The sequence below is a fragment of the Chiloscyllium plagiosum genome, unplaced genomic scaffold (genome assembly GCF_037043375.1).
Source record: "Chiloscyllium plagiosum isolate Xiang-an unplaced genomic scaffold, Cpla_swu_hap1 HiC_scaffold_9, whole genome shotgun sequence".
Lineage (NCBI taxonomy): Eukaryota > Metazoa > Chordata > Chondrichthyes > Orectolobiformes > Hemiscylliidae > Chiloscyllium > Chiloscyllium plagiosum.
Window position 1 is genome coordinate 49082955 of NW_028270147.1, and position 17886 is coordinate 49100840.

Genomic DNA, 17886 nt, shown 5'->3' on the forward strand with positions numbered 1-17886 from the left:
TTGTGTGTACTTTATGTAAAATTTCTTTATGTTTTCATAATATATGCCAATATGGCAAAATAATATTCCTGTCTGGTTCATTGAATAAAAATGAGCACATTATCCAATGTATTTGGAGTCCTATTATTTTGCAGGTAATTACAGTTTCAGTAACTTCTCTCCAGAACAGATGTACAAGCAATGCATCTGGGAATTAATCATCAAGACAGTATCTATTGCATCATTTCATACTTTATACCAAACCACAAAATTATAAATTTAAGATGACTGTAAGTTTCAATTCCTTTAAAATTCGTCCACCAGGCCACTTTCAAATTTCACAGCCAGCCACTTAGCACAATATACTTTTATTCACTTTAGAATTAATCTCCTAAAGGTTTGACCTTTACTTATTCAGGAGAAGGCAAAGTTAAATTGTTTAAGTAAAACATTTCAACCTTGAAGCTAGTTAATGTATTTTCAAGTTACATTTTATGTTGACTTTTATCCTCTCTAACAGAAAGCAAGCATGGAATTCTACATTGACATCCACGCTCATTCAACTATGATGAATGGATTTATGTATGGAAACATCTTTGAGGATGAAGAGAGATTCCAGAGGCAAGCAGTCTTTCCTCGGCTTCTCTGCCAAAATGCTGAGGATTTTTCATTTGTAAGCAGATTTTCCTTAATTACTTTAGTAACTTTGTTATTTCAAGGCTTTACCAGGTCTTTACACATTTGTTTTCACTTCAGTAGCATTTTTTTTGTCTATTTCTTCAGAAAATATTTCATTCATTCATAAGAACCATGTTTTTGATATAGTGTCAATTTACAAAAATTATGAAGTAACCATGGGGAATAACTTACTGAAATCCCATGTTAGAGAATAATAGAGTCTCAGAGATGTACAGCATGGAAACAGACCCATTCGGTCCAACTCATCCATGCTGACCAGATACCCCAATCTAATCTAGTTCCACTTGCCAGCACCCGACCCATATCCCTCCAAAACCTTCCTATTCATATACCCTTCCAGATGCCTTTTAAGTGGCGGCACAGTGGCTCAGTGGTTAGCACTGCTGCCTCACAGCGCCAGGGACCTGGGTTTGATTCCCACCTCGGATGACTGTCTATGTGGGATTTGCACATTCTCCCCGTATCTGAATGGGTTTCCTCCGAGTGCTCCAGTTTGCTCCCACAATCCAAAGATGTGCAAGGCAGGTAAATTGGCCATACTACATTGCCCATAATGATAGGTACATTAGTCAGGGTAAATACAGGGTTGGGGAATGGGTCTGTGTGGGTTACTGTTTCAATGGTCAGTGCGGACTTGCTGGGCCAAATGGCCTGTTTCCATACTGTATATCTATTTCAATCTAATCTAATTTCAAAAATAAAGTGTTGTAATTGTACCAGCCTACACCATTTCCTCTGGCAGCTCATTCCATACACGTACCACCCTGTGTGAAATATTTGCTCCTTGAGTCCCTTTTATATCTTTCCCCTCTCAACCTAAACCTATGCTCTCCAGTTCTGGACTCCCCAATCCCAGGGAAAAGACTTTGTCTATTTACCCCATCCATACCCCTCATGATTTTATAAACCTCTACAAAGTCACCCCTCAGCCTCTGACAGTCCAAGGAAAACAGCTCCAGCCTATTCAGCCTCTCCCTGTAGCTCAAATCCTCCAACCCTGGCAACATCCTTGTACAAAGTTAAAAATCACACAACACCAGGTTATAGTCCAACAGGTTTAATTGGAAGCACTAGCTTTCGGAACGCTGCTCCTTCATCAGGTGGTTGTGGAGTACACAATTGTAAGACACAGAATTTATTGCAAAAGTTTACAGTGTGATGTAAACTTTTGCTATAAATTCTATGTCTTACAAATGTGTACTCCACAACCAAATGATGAAGGGGCGGCGTACCAAAAAAGCTAGTGCTTCCAATTAAACCTGTTGGACTATAATCTGGTGTTATGTGATTTTTAACTTTGTACACCCCAGTCCAACACCGGCATCCTCAAATCATAACATTCTTGTAAACCTTTTCTTATTCAAGTTTCACAACATCCTTCCAATAGGAATTTCAATCTGTTTTATGTTTTCTCTGGTTGATATTTTGGAAATTGATAAACATTCTCTCAAAGATGATATTAATAGTAGTTTATTTCAGTTAGACAAATTTTGGATACAAACTAAAGTATCCATTGTTAGTGAAATGTTTCATTTGCATTGTTGTTTCACAAATATTAGATTTTCTTACATTAAAGTAAATAATTTTGAAATTTCTAAGGCCATGACTTCTTTGGTACAAATACTAATGAAGCAGAGCAAATAGAACAAACAGACTAAAGCTGATGAAATTTGGGTATTGAGTCATTTGCATGATTGCAACAGATACATTATACCTACTTATCTTTCATAAATTTACTCCCCACCAGTCACATTAAGTGGGATGGAAGATTGTTCTTATACTGCTGACAATGCCACTCATGTTAGTTATCAGGAAGTACATGAACTGAATTAGCAGTGAAATCTTCACCAATATAGACTGGTACATTACTTACACAGTACTTTAAGACATAGACACCATTCTAACACAAACTATACTTACTTAAATAGGAAAGTATGTGTGTTCAGGAATCCATTGTCTGCCTGTTTTGCTGGAGTACCATGTTGGTCTAGTTTCCATGAAGGGTGCGTGGGATTTTGTCTGAGTGTTTCATTGTTTTTTTTTGTTTTACCCAAAAACATAATGGACTGGAGTTGTTCAGACTCTGCAGACACTTAAACATGGCAGGCAAGACTCAGATTCTGAAGTCCAACAATTTCCAATTTATTCCATTTTAGATCCCACCTGGCTGCCTCCAATCTGCAGGCGCAAAACTGTCCTGGATCTCTCCTATTCCAGTCAGAGAACTTTTTCTGAAGACAGATGCCCCAAGGTAGAAATCTCCTCAATCTCCCCATCATTGCAGGGAAGGTTCAGCACATGGGGGTCAAATTTCTTCAGTCTTGTTAACTTAATAATATTCAGTTTAGGCAGGATTGGAAAGTGGGACGTGACAAAATTATGTTTTTTTTGTCTTTTCTGACTGTCAACCTTCAGGTACACAATACACCCACTCAAATGGATGAGCATAAAAAATCATATCGTGTGAAGTAATTCTCCTCTTGGCAAGTTTGGAATGGAAGAAGTGTCCGTGCTTTCAGGGTTTGGTTGTAATGCAAAAATAAGCCTCTTCTGCTTTGAATTTCTCAAGGGAGACATCTCTTTCACTATGTCCAAGCAATGGGTTTTTTGAGGCTAGACACCGAAAGTTAAGAGTTTAAATACCAATCCTAGTCCTAATGAAAGGATCCAACCTGAATCGTCGGCTCCCCTCCTCCTCTGATGCTGCTTGACCTTCTGTGCTTTCTCCAGCTCCACTCTTTATCCACTCTGATCTCCAGTGTCTGCAGTTCTCAGTATCTACCAATACCATCCATGCAACTATCCCAGTCCTCAGAACTTGATTCAGTTCGATGGAACTAATGGGCAGTGGATGGACCTTCACTGTCAAATTTTTTCTAATTTACTCATGGTACATCGCTGGCTGGCCAGATTTTCTCACCAGTCTCCCATTGTCCTTGAAAAGGTGGGTGAGCTGCCTTTTTGAACCACCCTGTAGTCCGTGTGCTGTAGGTTGACCCACAATGTCATTAGGAAGGGATTTCCAGGATTTTGACCTCGCAACGGTGAAAGATTTATATTTCCAAGGCAGGAATGTGAGTGGCACAGAGGGGAACTTGCAAGTAGTGTTCTTCCCATGTATCTGCTGCCCTAGTCCTGTTTTGTTCTTGTCAAAGATGGACAGACTTTGGGGAGTCAGGAGGTGAGTTACTCACTGCAATATTCCTAGTCTTTGACCTGCTCTTGTAGCCATTGTTTGGATGTAGAGAATCCAGTTGAGTTTCTGGTCAATGGTAACCCCCAAGAATATTGATAGTAAGGGATGATACCACCATTGAATGTCACGGGATGATGGAGGTCTTTTATAGGAGATGGTCATTGCCTGACATTTGTATTGTGCAAGTGTTACTTGCCACTTGTCAACTTAAGCCTGGGTAATGTCCAGATTTTGTTGCATTTGTACATGTATTGCTTCATTATCTGAGGAATCACGATTGGCGTTGAACATTGTGCAATCAGCAGTGTGCAATCAGCAGTGAACATCATTGCTTCTTACCTTATGATGGAAGGAAGATCATTGATGAAGCAGTTGAAGATGGTTCGGCCCAGGAAACTACACTAAGGAACTCCTTCAGGAATGTCCTGAAGCTGAAATAACTAATCTTCAACAACCACAACCATCTTCCAAAGTGCCAGGCATGACTCCAAACAGCAGAAAGTTTGCCCTTAATACCCAATGATTCAGGTTTTGCTGGGGCTTCTTGATGCCACGTTCTGATAAATCTGGCCTTGATGTCAATGGTTGTCACTCTCACCTCACCTCTGGAATCCAGTTCTTTCGTCCACGTATGATCCAAGACTGCAATAAGGTCAGGAGTTGAGTGGTGGAACCCAAACCAATTATTATTAGCAGGCATTGCATGATAGCACTGTTATTTTCAAGAGTAGTGTGATAGGCCGGTAAATGGCTGGATTGGATTTGTCCTGCTTTCCAAGAACAGCACACACCTGGGCAATTTTCCACATTGTGGAGTAGATGCTTGTGTTGCAACTGTACTGAAACAATTTGGCTTGGATGGGGACATAGAGTCACAGAGTCATAGAGATGTACAGTATGGAAACAGACTCTTCTGTCCAACTCGTCCATGCTGACCAGATATCCTAAATTAATCTAGTCCTATTTGCCAGCACGTGGCCCATATCCCTTTAAATCCTCCCTATTCATATACCTATCCAGATGCCTTTTAAATGTTGTAATTGTACCAGCCTCCACCACTTCCTCTAGCAGCTCATTCCATACATACACTACCCCCTGCATAAAAACATTGCCCCTTAGGGTCCCTTTTAATTTTTTCTCATTTTACCCTAAACCTATTGTCTCTAGTTCTGGACTCCCCACTCCAGGAAAAGATCTTGTCTATTTACCCATCCATGCCCCTCATGATTTTATAAACCTCTATAAGGTCACCCCTCAGCCTCTGAAGCTCCAGAAAAAACAGCCCCAGTCTATTCAGCCTCTCCCTATAGCTCAAACCTTCCAATCCTGGCAAACATCCTTGTAAATCTTTTTTGAGCCTTCTCAAGTTTCACAACATCCTTCCGATAGGAGGGAGACCAGAATTGCACACAATATTCCAAAGGTGGCCGAACCAATGTCCTGTACAGCCGCAACTCTTATACTTAATGCTCTGACCAATAAAGGAAAACATACCAAATCCCTTCTTCCCTATGCTATCTACCTGTGAGTCCACTTTCAAGGAACTATGAACTTCACTCAAAGATCTCTGTGTTCAGTAACATTCCTCAGGACTTTCACTTCAAGGCCTTCTTGGTCAGCAACACTCCCCAGGACCTTACCATTATGTGTATAAGTCCTACTCTGTTTTGTCTTTCCAAAATGCAACACCTCACATTTATCTAAATTAAACTCCATTTGTCACTCCTCAGCCCTTTGGCCCATCTGATCAAAATCCCATTGTACTCTGAGATGAGCTTCATTGCTGTCCACTACACCTCCAATTTTGGTGTCATCTGCAAACTCGTAAACCATACCGCAAATGTTCACATCCAAATCATTTATATAAATGAAGAAAGGCAGTGGACCCAGCGCCAATCCTGTGGCACACCACTGGTGACAGGCCTCCAGTCTGAAAGGCAAATCTCCTCTCTGTCTTCTAACATCAAGCCAGTTCAATATCCAAATGGCTAATTTTCCCTGTAATCGATGTGATCTAACCTTGCTAACCAATGTTCCATGGGAAACTTTGTTGAACGCCCTACTGAAATCCAGATAGATCATGTCCACAGCTCTGCCCTCATCAATCCCCTTTTTTACTTGTTTAAAAAAACTCAATCAAGTTAGTGAGACATGATTTCTCAAGCAGAAAACCATGTTGACTTTCCCTTATCAGTCCTTGCCTTTCCAAATACATGTAAATCCTGTCCCTCAAGATTTCCTCCAACAACTTGCCCATCATCGATGTCAGGCACGGTGATCTCTTGTTCTCTGACTTTTGCTTACCATTTTCTTAAATACTGACACCACAATAGGCAATCTCCAGTCTTCTGGCACCTCACCTGTGACTATCGATGATATAAATATCTCAGCAACAGGCCCAGCAATCACTTCCCTTGCTTTCCACTGGTTTTTAGAGTACACTTGATCAGGTCCTGGGGATTTATCTACCTTTTAAGACATCCAACATCTCCTCCTCTGTAATATGGACATGCTTCAAGGTGTCACCATCTATTTCCCTACATTCTATATCTACCATGTCCTTCTCTGCAGTAAACACTGATGCAAAATACTTGTTTAGTATCTCCCCCATCTCCTATGTGGCTCTACACATAGGCTGCCTTGCTGATCTTTCAGGGGCCCTATTTTCTCCTTAATTACCCTTTTGTCCTTAATGTATTTATAAAATCCCTTTGGATTCTTATGAACCCTATTTGCTAAAGCTATCTCATGTCCCCTTTGCCGTCCTGATTTCCCTCTTAAGTGTACTCCTACTGCCTTTATACTCTTCTAAGGATTCACTCAATCTCTGCTGTCTGTCCTGACATATGCTTCCTCTTTTTCTTGACCAAAACCTCAATTTCTCTCATCATCCAGTATTCCCTACATCTACTAGCCTTGCCTGTCACCCAAACAGGAATAAACCACCTGTGGACTCTCGTTATCTCATTTTTGAACACTTCCCATTTTCCAGCTGACCCTTTACCTGCAAGCATCTGCCCCCAATCGACTTTTGAAATTTTTTGCCTAATACTATCAAAATTGGCCTTTCTCCAATTTAGAACTTTAACTTTTAAGTCCAGTCTAACCTTTCCCATCATTATTTTAAAACTAATAGAATTATGGCGCTGGCCTCAAAGCTCTCCCCCACTGATACCTCAGTCACCTGCCCCACCTTATTTCTCAAAAGGAGGTCAAGTTTTGCACCTTCTCTAGTTGGTACATCCACATACTGAATCAGAAAATTTTCTTGTACTCACTTACAAATTCCTCTCCATCTAAACCCTTAACACTATGGCAGTCCCAGTCAATATTTGGAAAGTTAAAATTCCCTACCCTATGATTCTTACAGATAACTGGGATCTCCTTACAAATTTGTTTCTCTGCTGACTACTGCAGGGATTTGCCATACAATCCTAATAAGGTGATCATCCCTTTATTATTTCACAGTTCCACCCAAATAACTTCCCTGGATGTTTTCCCAGGAGTATCCTCCCTAAGTACAGCTGTAATGCTATCCCTTATCAAAAATGCCACTTCCCCCTCTTCTCTTGCCCCCCTTTCTATCCTTCCGATAGTATTTGTATCCTGGAACAGTAAGCTGCCAGTCCTGTTCATCCCGAAGCCCACGCCTCTGTAATTGCTATGATATCCCAAGTCTCATGTTCCTAATCATGCCCTGAGTTAATCTGCCTTCCCTGTTAGGCCTCTTGCATTGAAATAAATGCAGTTTAATTTATCAGTCCTTCCTCGTTCTCTGCTTTGTTCCTGCCTGCCCTGACTGTTTGACTTGCTCCTTTTCCCAACTGTACCAGTCTCAGACTGATCTCTTTCCTCACTATTTCCCTGGGTCCCACACCCTCACATTACCAGTTTAAATCCTCCTGGGCAGCGCTAGCAAATCTCTCTGCCAGTATATTAGTCCCTTTCCAATTCAGGTGCAATCCATTCTTCTTATACAGATCACTTCTCTCCCAGAAGAGATTCCAATGATCCAAGAATGTGAATCCTTCTCCCCTGCACCAGCTGCTCAGCCATGCATTCATCGCTCTATCCTCCTATTCCTACCTTCACTAGCTTGTAGCACTGGGAGCAATCCAGACATTACTATCCTCAAGGACCTCTTTTTAAAATTCCTGCCTAAGTTTCTATATTCTTCCTTCAGAACCTCATCCTTTTCCCATACTATGTCATTTGTTCCAATGTGCACCCATTCCCCTCTAAGAATACTCTGCACTCTCTCCAAGGTATCCTTGATCCTGGCACCAGGGAGGCAACACAGCATTCTGATTTATCTCTGCTAACCGCAGGAATGCCTTTCTGTCCTCTGACTAGAGAGTCCCCTATCACTATCGATCTCTTGGAACCTGACAGGTTTGGAGCATAAGTCTTCAGTACTATTGCCAGAATGTTGTCAGGACCTATAGCCTTTGCAGTATCCAGGACCTCCAGTCATTTCTTGATAGCATGTGCAGTGAATCAAATTGGCTGAAGACTGTCATCTGTAATGCTGGAGATCACTGGAGGAGGATGAGATAGATCATCCATTTGCCTTTGGCTGAAGATTGCTGCAAATGCTGCAGCGTTATCTTTTTCACTGATGTGTTGGGCTTTTCCATCATTGACGATATGTATATTTGTGGAGACATCTCCAGTGACATGTTTAATCGTCCTCTACCATCCACAACTGGATGTGGCGGGATTGCAGAGTTTAGATCTGACCCCTTAATTGTTGGAATGTTTAGCTCTGTCAATGACATGCTGCTTCTGTTTTTTGGCTTGCAAGTAGCCCTGTTTGGTAGCTTCACAAGGTTAAAGCATTATTTTTAGGTATGGTGCTGCTTCTGGCATGCCCTCCTGCACTTCCCATTAAATCAGGGGTGTTTCCTGGCTTGATAATAATAGTTAAGTGGGGGAACACTGAGTTGTGAGATTGCAGAATGTGCTGGAGTATAATTCTGTGGCTGCTAATGGCCCATAGCTCCTCATGGATGCCCAGTCTTGAGTTGCTGGATCTGTTCGAAGTCTGTCCCATTTAGCACAGTGATAGTGCCACACAGCATGATTCAGGTTATTCTCAATGTGAAGGTGGGACTTGTCTCTGCAAGGACTATGCAGTGGTTACTCTTACTGATACTGTCATGGACAGATCGTCTTCGGCCGGCAGATTGGTGAGGATGAGTTCTAGTATATTTTTCCTTCTTGTTGTATCCTTCACTACCTGGGGTAAACCGAGTTTAGCAGTTATACCCTTTGGAACCTGACGAGCTCACTTAGTCGTGCTGCTGCCGAGCCAGTCTTTGTGGTGGACACTGAAAGCTCCACTTGGAGTATATTTTGCACCATTGCCGCACTCAGTGCTTCCTCCAAGTGTTGTTCTCAGCTGAGGGAGGGTAGAACGAGGAAATCAGAGGTTTCCTTGCCCTTGGTTTACCTGAAACCATGAGCTTTCAGAGTCCATGTTGAGAACTCTGAGGACAAACCCCTATGAAAGGTTTCTTGTGCAAATTCAGCCTCATGAATACTTGACGTAAGTCCTGATCTTTAAAAGCAGAAAGTGGAAACAAGATTAAAAAAGCAAATTCCCGTTACTGCAAATCCATCTCCTGTGAATCAGAATTCTTTTTACTTCAAGCAAAAAAAGCATCTCTTTACTGCAACAACTCAAAAGAAACTATTAGCTGGTCTACTGGTTATTTTATTTGTGGTAATATGTGACTACTTGAGAAAGGCAGAAAGGCATGTAAATTTCCACAGCCTGCATACTGGCTCCAGTCCACCCTCAAGTTATTTTTTCAAAAGGTGGAATGGAAATATGGCAAAACCACGGAGTGGCTGGGCACTTTGTGAAAGGCCAAATAAGATCTTTTGTCAGAGGTTGAAAAGAATTTTCCAGTCAGTGTCCAAATCACCAGACATCAGGAGACAGTGTGACTGCTGGGGGGCAGTCTCCCAGAGACAGGTGAGACAGACGCTGCTCCCAGTGGATTTGAAGACCTTCCTTTCTGCAGACTTCATAAGCACCTACAGGCAGATTGCCCTCCCCCACCAACTACTATAACAACTTTTTTGACCATTCGTATTTTTCATATTTAATTTCAGCTGTTTCCAAAATAGACCAATTTGTTGAGTGTTTGCGTTTCCATGTGGTGCGCTGTCATTAGTTTGTCCTGCAAAAATATTACAGTTGGCAATAAAGTGAGATTGGAAATGTGACTGTTTGGTTTGCAGAAGCTTCCAGCAAATAAGTAGTGGGATTGTGAGTCTTTTTTTTCTCTGAGAATTAACTTTAAAAATCTGTTTGTCGATTGTTTGTCGACTTGGATGAACTGACATTTAAAATGGCTGCATCAACAAGTATTATTGGGTGACTGGAAGGATGCAGTTTTGTCTGAGAATCTATCGGTGTGTGTATGGAGATGATTTCATTGCTGATAATACCCTTGATGTTCATGATCATCCAGTTGTTGACCAGAAATTGTGGGAAAGGAAAAGACAGATATTTCTCTCTGAAACAACCCTAGAACTGTATGACACACTGGCAGAGTTTTTTGAAAGATTGAGCAGTAGGTTACTGTTCACAATCCCGAGCCATTGGATATTGCAGAAAGCTATTCTTTTGGGACAAGGAATCATTTTCTCAGTGAGGAAATTGGAGATTTTATCTGGTTTTGAAAAAGCTGTCTGTCTATTGTAATTTTGAAAAATTTCAAAAGAGGATCATGGAACAGATTTGTGTGCAGCTCAAAAGTAGTCTGGAACGTGGTTCAGTGCTTGAACAGTATATTGTGTCCAAAAAATTAAGGTAACACATCATGCCTGTCTATATCGCATATATTCTGTGATCTCTCAGGTATTGGATACTGGTGAGGAGAGACTGATTGCCATTTGCCTCATGCACCCTCAGTCCCAATGAATGACATTCTGCTTAGATAGAGTGAAAAGTATTGTTTTTGATTTCTGAAGGAAGAAAGTTCCATAAATACTTGTCTCAGTTTCACAATCAAACTGATTATAAGCCTCTAAAGCCTACATTGAATCCAATGCACCCACCACTCACTTTAGCTGCAGGCAAAATGCTGAGATGTGCTATGGCTTTGTATGCTTCAAAGTATGACATTAAGACCACACAATTGGCTTTCAATGGTTTAATGTTCTGGGGGGTTCTGATGAATCAAACAACAACAAGCAAAATTTTAGAATTTTGCTGACTTTATTAGCTTCCTGTAGGCTCCCAGAGGAAATTGTGTATGGCAATGGACTTGGGTTTTGTTCATTAGCTTCCAAATTTGCTGACTATGAATGGAGTAAAACAGTCTGGAGTTCCACTATATCATTTTGTTTTGAAGGGAGCAGCAGAGCACACAGGACAAATTATTAAGCAGCCTCTTGTGAAACAAATGTTCAATGCAAATTGAAAAAAACATCAGATGTCAGTAATTCGCAAACTTGTGAATGTTTGTTTATTGATCCTAACAAGACTCACTGGCAGAGCACTAGCTGAATTACTTCTTAGAAGACAGCCTCAGATTAGGTTTTTCTTACTGAAGCCACAAATTGCAGTCAGTAGAAGGAAAACAATCCAAGCAGGACACATTGAGGACTCAAGGGTTAAACATTCCACTACCAAAGGACTTATCACAGTATCAACTGAAAGCCTGTCCTCTTATAGTACAGACAGAACACCTCAGTAGGGGGGAGGCTGACTGTATCTCAGAAATGGAGCCTAGCGGAACCACACATCTGGATTCCCCCTGTCGCCTGAGACAGAGGGATTTGCCCTTTTCAGACAAGACTGAAAGCCATGTCCCCAGCCCTGTTAAACTGCCTCCAGCTCCCATTGTCTTATTTCCCCTCCATATTAGCATAGGTATGTGAATCCCCCATTTACAGCAGGCAAAACCCTCTGCCTTAATCTCTTCCCAGCAACACATAATCATGAAGAATATGATAATCAGTTTCTGTAATACATTCATACGTTATCACAGGACATCGACATTCATCAAGCTTTGTAAATTAATAATTACCTACTTTAAACTATGTGATGACAATCGCCCATGTGACTGATAAACCTTTTGTTTAATTCCTATAAGGTATACTGTCTCTGTGTGTAGGACAGAGATTTGTGGAGAAGTGTCACCACAAGTAGACACACGGCTACTTTGGGGACATTTTGAAATCTCTCGCCGGCTGTCCAGTAATAAAGCATCTACCATTGTACTGAAACTTGAGTCATCCAGGTCAGGTTCCTCCAACTCTGCCTCTGATACAGAAGGCGTGTAACATATGGTATCTTGCATCTTGCACCCAGAGCATCTTGGAGAAATTCATTCTCTTCTTCAGGTGGCAAAGACTTCAAGGTGGAAACATTGGCTCTGTCCATCTCAGATTCCAAGGTCTCTTCAGTACTTGATGGGGAGGACGAACCCACGGATTCCAGAATAGTTGGAAAGGCTGTTGAGGAACTGGGCACATTTTGGTCACACACCACTGCGAGTTTGCAGCTTTCATATGATCTATGTGTTTGTTCACACCAACTTGAATCAAAAAGTGTGGTGCTAGAAAAGCACAGCCGGTCAGACAGCATTTGAGGACAGGAGAGTCAATGTTTTGAGCATAAGCTCTTCCTGATGAAGGTTCCTGATGAAGAGCTTACCCTCGAAAGATCGACTCTCCTGTCCTCAGATGCTGCCTGACCAGCTGTGCTTTTCCAGCACCACACATTTTAACTCTGATCTCCAGCATGTGCAGTCCAAACTTTCTCGTCGTTTATATGTGACTGCTTCTTACCCACGCAGGGATATTCCTGTGGTTCCTGCATCAAGCTTTGTTTCAACTGTCTCTCTCGCTGACCAGAATCTTGAGTCCGGCATTGGCATTTCTGATGCTGTTCCCCCCACCTGGCTCCCCCAGGTCTGGAAAGATCACATTTAAGGTGCTGCAGTGTCTTCTCCCCACTAGCAACTGTGCTGGAGCTATCTCTGTAGTTGTGTGAGGGGTGGTCCTAGAATTAAATAGGAACTAGAGCAGTTTAGTATCTAGTGAAGCTGTAGTTTCTTTAGACCTGCCTTGAAAGTTGGACTGCACTTTCTGCCAGATCATTGGATGATGGATGGTATGGAGATGTCCTTAAATGTTAAATACCATTCAACTTCAGAAGTACTTAAATTCCCTGCTGGTAAACGGTGGCTGTTATCTGTGACCAATACTTCCAGGAATCCGTGTATTGCAAAAGCTGTACACAGTTTTTATGTTGTCATGCCAGATTTGGCGAATGAACCCTGTGCATATCCAGCCACTTTAAGTGGCACAATGACTTAGAAGATTGAGCTCATGAAAGCACCTCCATAGTTGATGTGTGACCGAGTCCCAGTGTTTACTGGCCATTCTCTCGAATGTGGGGGAGCTGTTGGCAGTAATTCTTGTCCTTATTCATACTCTGGGCATTGTCCTAAATATATGGCAACATCTGCATCCAATCCTGACTGCCAGACATAATTTCCCACACCAATATCTTCATTTTGGAAATCCCTGGATGATACTAGTGCAGTTCAGCCAGTATCTGATGGCAACCTTTGCTTGGGCCAATCACTCTTGCTCCCCATAATAATATGCCATCCACTACTGTGATCTGGTCTCTCCAAGTCCAAAAAGGTTTCAATCATGATTGTGACAGACCTTTGGTTTCACTCAAGACCACCAGCTGTTTCAGTTTTGGCAGAACCGAATCTTTCCGTGCCCAAAGTCTGATATTGTCAGCTGTGACTGGATGCGTGTCCAGAAAATTTAAAACCATTAGTGGCTTCTCCAGTGGTGGTATCACCAGTGGTGTATCTGTCAGCGGGAGGCAGCTCAATGCATCCACATTTGCTACTTGGCCTCCCGGATGGTGCACCAACTTGTAATTATATTCACTTCATATTAGCACTCACGACTGAAATCAGTCTGAACCTAAGGGCAGCACTACCTTGTCCTCTTTAAGTTGACCTAGCAGTGGTTTGTGGTCCATTATTATAGTCTGTTCTGCCATAACACTTGTTTCTTCAATGCAAATAGGCTGTAAGGCAATTGAAGAATTTGGACCATTATTTGTACGATGTGTACTTTTGTTTCCTGTATTGGCTATAACGCAATTCTGGCCCCACTGATTTAAATGGTGCTGCCATTACGCGATTTTCTTATAACGGGGATCGCACAGGTACGGAACTATTGTGTTATATCAGAACAGACTGCATTACAAACCTACGTCCATAAAGATATTGGTGGAACTTCCTGACTCCAAATATGACTGCTAAATCTTCCTTTTCTATCTGGACATATTTACGCTCAGCATTAGCCAAAGTCCTGGAAGCATATGCTTTGAGTATTGCTCTCCATTGGGGCACCTATGAGCTGGTACTACATTAATGCCATATGGGGAGGCATCACATGTCAATACCAGATCTTGCTTGGGAGCGTAGTGTGCCAACATGTCAGAGGATGATAGCTGTTTCTTCACTTCCCTGAAACCTATGGCTTTACTACACAACTGTTTCCAAGGCTGACCCTAAGAGTTGATGCAAAGATGCCAGGATGGAGACAAGGTTATGTATGAATTTTCCATAATAATTCACAAGCCCAAGGAAAGGACTAAACTCTAGTACAGACATGGGAGTTGGGGCACTTTTGGTTGTCCTTACTTCAATCTTTCAATGGGTGTAACCCGGTCTTGTTGACCTTGTAGCCCAAGTAGGTTACTTGGGGTGCCTAGAACACAAAGTTTTCATTTTGAAGGCATTCGTCCACTTGGGAGAAACATTTAAGGACTATGCCCAAGTTCTTTAAGTGCTCCTTATTTGTCTTACCTGTTATTAGTACATCGTCTAGATAAATGGTGACCTGAGATAGACCTTGTAAAATGTTCTCTATCGTCCGCTGAAAAATTGCACAGACTGACGATACCCCAAATGGCAGTGTCATATATTGGTACAAACCCTTATGAGGTATTAATTGTAGCCTGCTTCTGGGAAACTTCATCGAACTGCAATTGCAAGTACGGATGGCTCATGTCCAGCTTCATGACAAAAAGCCCCTCTTGCAGCTTTCTGTACAAATCCTCTATGGGAGGGATTGGGTATTTATTGAGCTGCAAAAAGCGGTTTACTCTTTATTTAAAATCCACACAAAGGACAACCAACCTTTGGGCTTCACAATTGGTATGGCTGGTGCTAGCCATTCTGCAAACTGGATTGATTTGATGATTCCATCACTTTCCACTCTACTGAATTCTGCATCCAGTTTTGCCCATAAGATAAATGGCACTGGGTGGGCCTTACAGAATCATGGAATTGCTTCCTGGTCAATATGCAAGCGGCTTTGACTCCTTTGATGGTCTCTAGACCTTCCTGAAAAACACCCGGGTTTTAAACAGGACTTCACTCAGGCAGCCATTTTCTAATCAAAAAATGTTGAGCCAATGGTCAATTTACCACATTTAAGCACTTTGTATATTGTTGTTGATATTGCCTGTCAGATCCAATGTTTAGTGTGTTTAGGAGAATGCTCAGCAAGGGCAAGTTGGTGTCTCTCAGTAGACTCAGCCCTTCCTGATTTCAGGGCCCTTTATCAGGCACTGAGTGCCACCAAGAGCTCATTGTAACCATGACTGCAAAATCCTGAATCTGAAAAGGAAAATCCTTCTCATACCCTAGTCTCATGTTCCTTTATCCTAACATCTTGCAGATGGGATCGGGGTTGGAAGGCAGGGCAGAGAGTTCCGGTGCTATTAGATTCAGAATTAGCTTCATATTCAAGAATATCATCTTCTTAAAAATTATGCTGTACTCAAAGTAATGAACTATATTGTGTCCAAAAGTAAAATATCTTTCCTGCAACAAAGTTAGAGTAAAATGCATTACTAAAAGACCAGAGGAACATTTATATTTCATCTTTATCTCTTGAATGAATATTTGCAAAATTCTGTATATCTTACTAGAATATTTTGACAGCTTTCATTAATAATGGCCGGTACCAAGACTTTAGCGGGTGCTATTGATTGTTTAATATGCAAATTGAAGCTCTTGCAAAAGCCCATGCAGATAGATTTGAAGTTCACTGTTACATTGAACAAATCACTGAAGTGTAGTATTTTGCCTTTAGGCAAGGGAAACTTCATCTATATATTACACTCAACAGCCAGCTACTTCCTGTTGACTGAACACAAGGTTGACAGTGACATTAAAAGCCCTGTACACAGATGCTGGACCATAGGAAAAAGCATGTTGATACCAGTCTGTATTTTTTTTAGATAAAGAAGTTAGATGTCAAGAAAATAGTAATCGAGTAATTTGAAATTTGTAGAAATTAAAGTTGTCTGATTCACCCTCCACATATGAAATAGTCCTGATTTCAGCCTAACACATCCAATGAAGATCCATTCACTGAATATTGAGCCTCCCTATTCTGGTGTGAACTCGTTGTGCAGACCCAGGCTAATTTCCAAGAGCTGAGCCTTACATAGTTCTACCAGGACCTCATGCAGTAATGACCATTGGATCTTTCAGGCAATATCATCAACAATTTACAAAGTGCTTCAATGTGATAAAATCTCCTAATGTGCTTCACAAATAGCTTAACAAACAAAATTTTATATCAATCCGTGAAAGGAGATAATAGGATAAATGACCAAAAACTCAATTGAAAAAATATATCTTAAAGTGTGCTTTAAAGAGGGCAGGCATGAGGTAAAAATGCAGAAACAGTTTGGGAAAGAATTCCAGATTTTTTTGTGCAGAATTTTATGTGTAGGTAGTTGGTATAAATCATTTCTATCTGCTGTGCCAGCACACAGCAAATAGTATTAGTGTGCCAACAAGGAGTAGATTGCTAACATTCTACAGGGATTAAGTTGTTTCTAAGACCTATATATTAACATGATGCAAATTGAATATTGGATATTTTAAAAGTGAAAAGTTCCTCATTTGCATTTAAATACTCATACTTGAACATACGGAGAATGCTGCTGAGATAGTGCCTCCTACCATTTCCCAAATGTGCTTGCTGCCTTTGGTGGCGAGCCATTGTGTATAACTGTAATAAATCAAAGAACTGTGAAAGCTGGAGATTGGAAATAAACAAATATTGCTGGAGAAACTCAGCATATCTGTCAGCACTTGTGGTGAGAAAGCAGAGTTACCATTTTGAGTCCAGTAACTGGGCTGGAGGAGTGTAGTGTGCAATCAAAGTACTGGAGGAGTACAGTGTGCAGCCGCAGTACTCAAGGACTGCAGTATACAGTCACAGTACTGGAGGAATCCAGAATGCACCCAAAGAGCTGGAGGATTGCAGTATACAGTCACAATACTGGAGGATTGCAGTGTGCATCCACCAGGCTGGGAATTCAGCATTTAATCACATGGCTGGAGGAGTTCAAAGTGCAGACACAGGGTTAGAGAAGTGCTCTGTGCAGCCACCTAGTTGGAGGCATGCACAACATAGCTATTTGACTAATAACAATCAGGTTAAAAGCACCTAGGTGTCATACTGAGAAGACCAGTTTAAAACATGATATATCATCAGTTAGTTTACTGTGGATCACAGAATAGACATATTGAAGACTGCTTTATATTGTAAATTGTTACTAGCACTGTATCCAAATTAATATTACCTTATCTTGTTTGAAATTATTTAGAGAATTCTTTTTCAAAATAAGTATGTCGGTTTTCATATCGTATTGCATTGTCCAGTTCAATGTTGTAATAACTTAAAAAGAATAAGGATGTCATGGAGATTAGATTAATCATAATGCAACCATGACAAGCATTGAGCTGCTCAAGTATTTGACTTGTATGAGTTCAGAATATTCTAACCCTTATTGTGATCCCCATGTATCTGGATTTCACTCTAATATGCTTGAAGAAGCATTAAAGCAGTTCTCCATCATATCTTTCAATCAACTGGAATTTTCTGTTTTAATTGCTGCCCAATAATTATTGGTCTATGTGTTTAAATGTTCA

The 17886-nt window shown here is 41.1% G+C and overlaps 1 protein-coding gene across 1 annotated transcript in view; it reads left to right on the forward strand.

Annotated features, from left to right (window-relative positions):
- The window catches only part of agbl4 (AGBL carboxypeptidase 4), an 854548-nt gene that overhangs the window by 725761 nt on the left and 110901 nt on the right, over positions 1 to 17886 (forward strand). The window contains exon 10 of the mRNA XM_043699224.2: positions 500 to 652. Coding sequence (XP_043555159.1) covers positions 500 to 652 — 153 coding nt within the window. The remainder of the gene's footprint in view (positions 1 to 499; positions 653 to 17886) is intronic.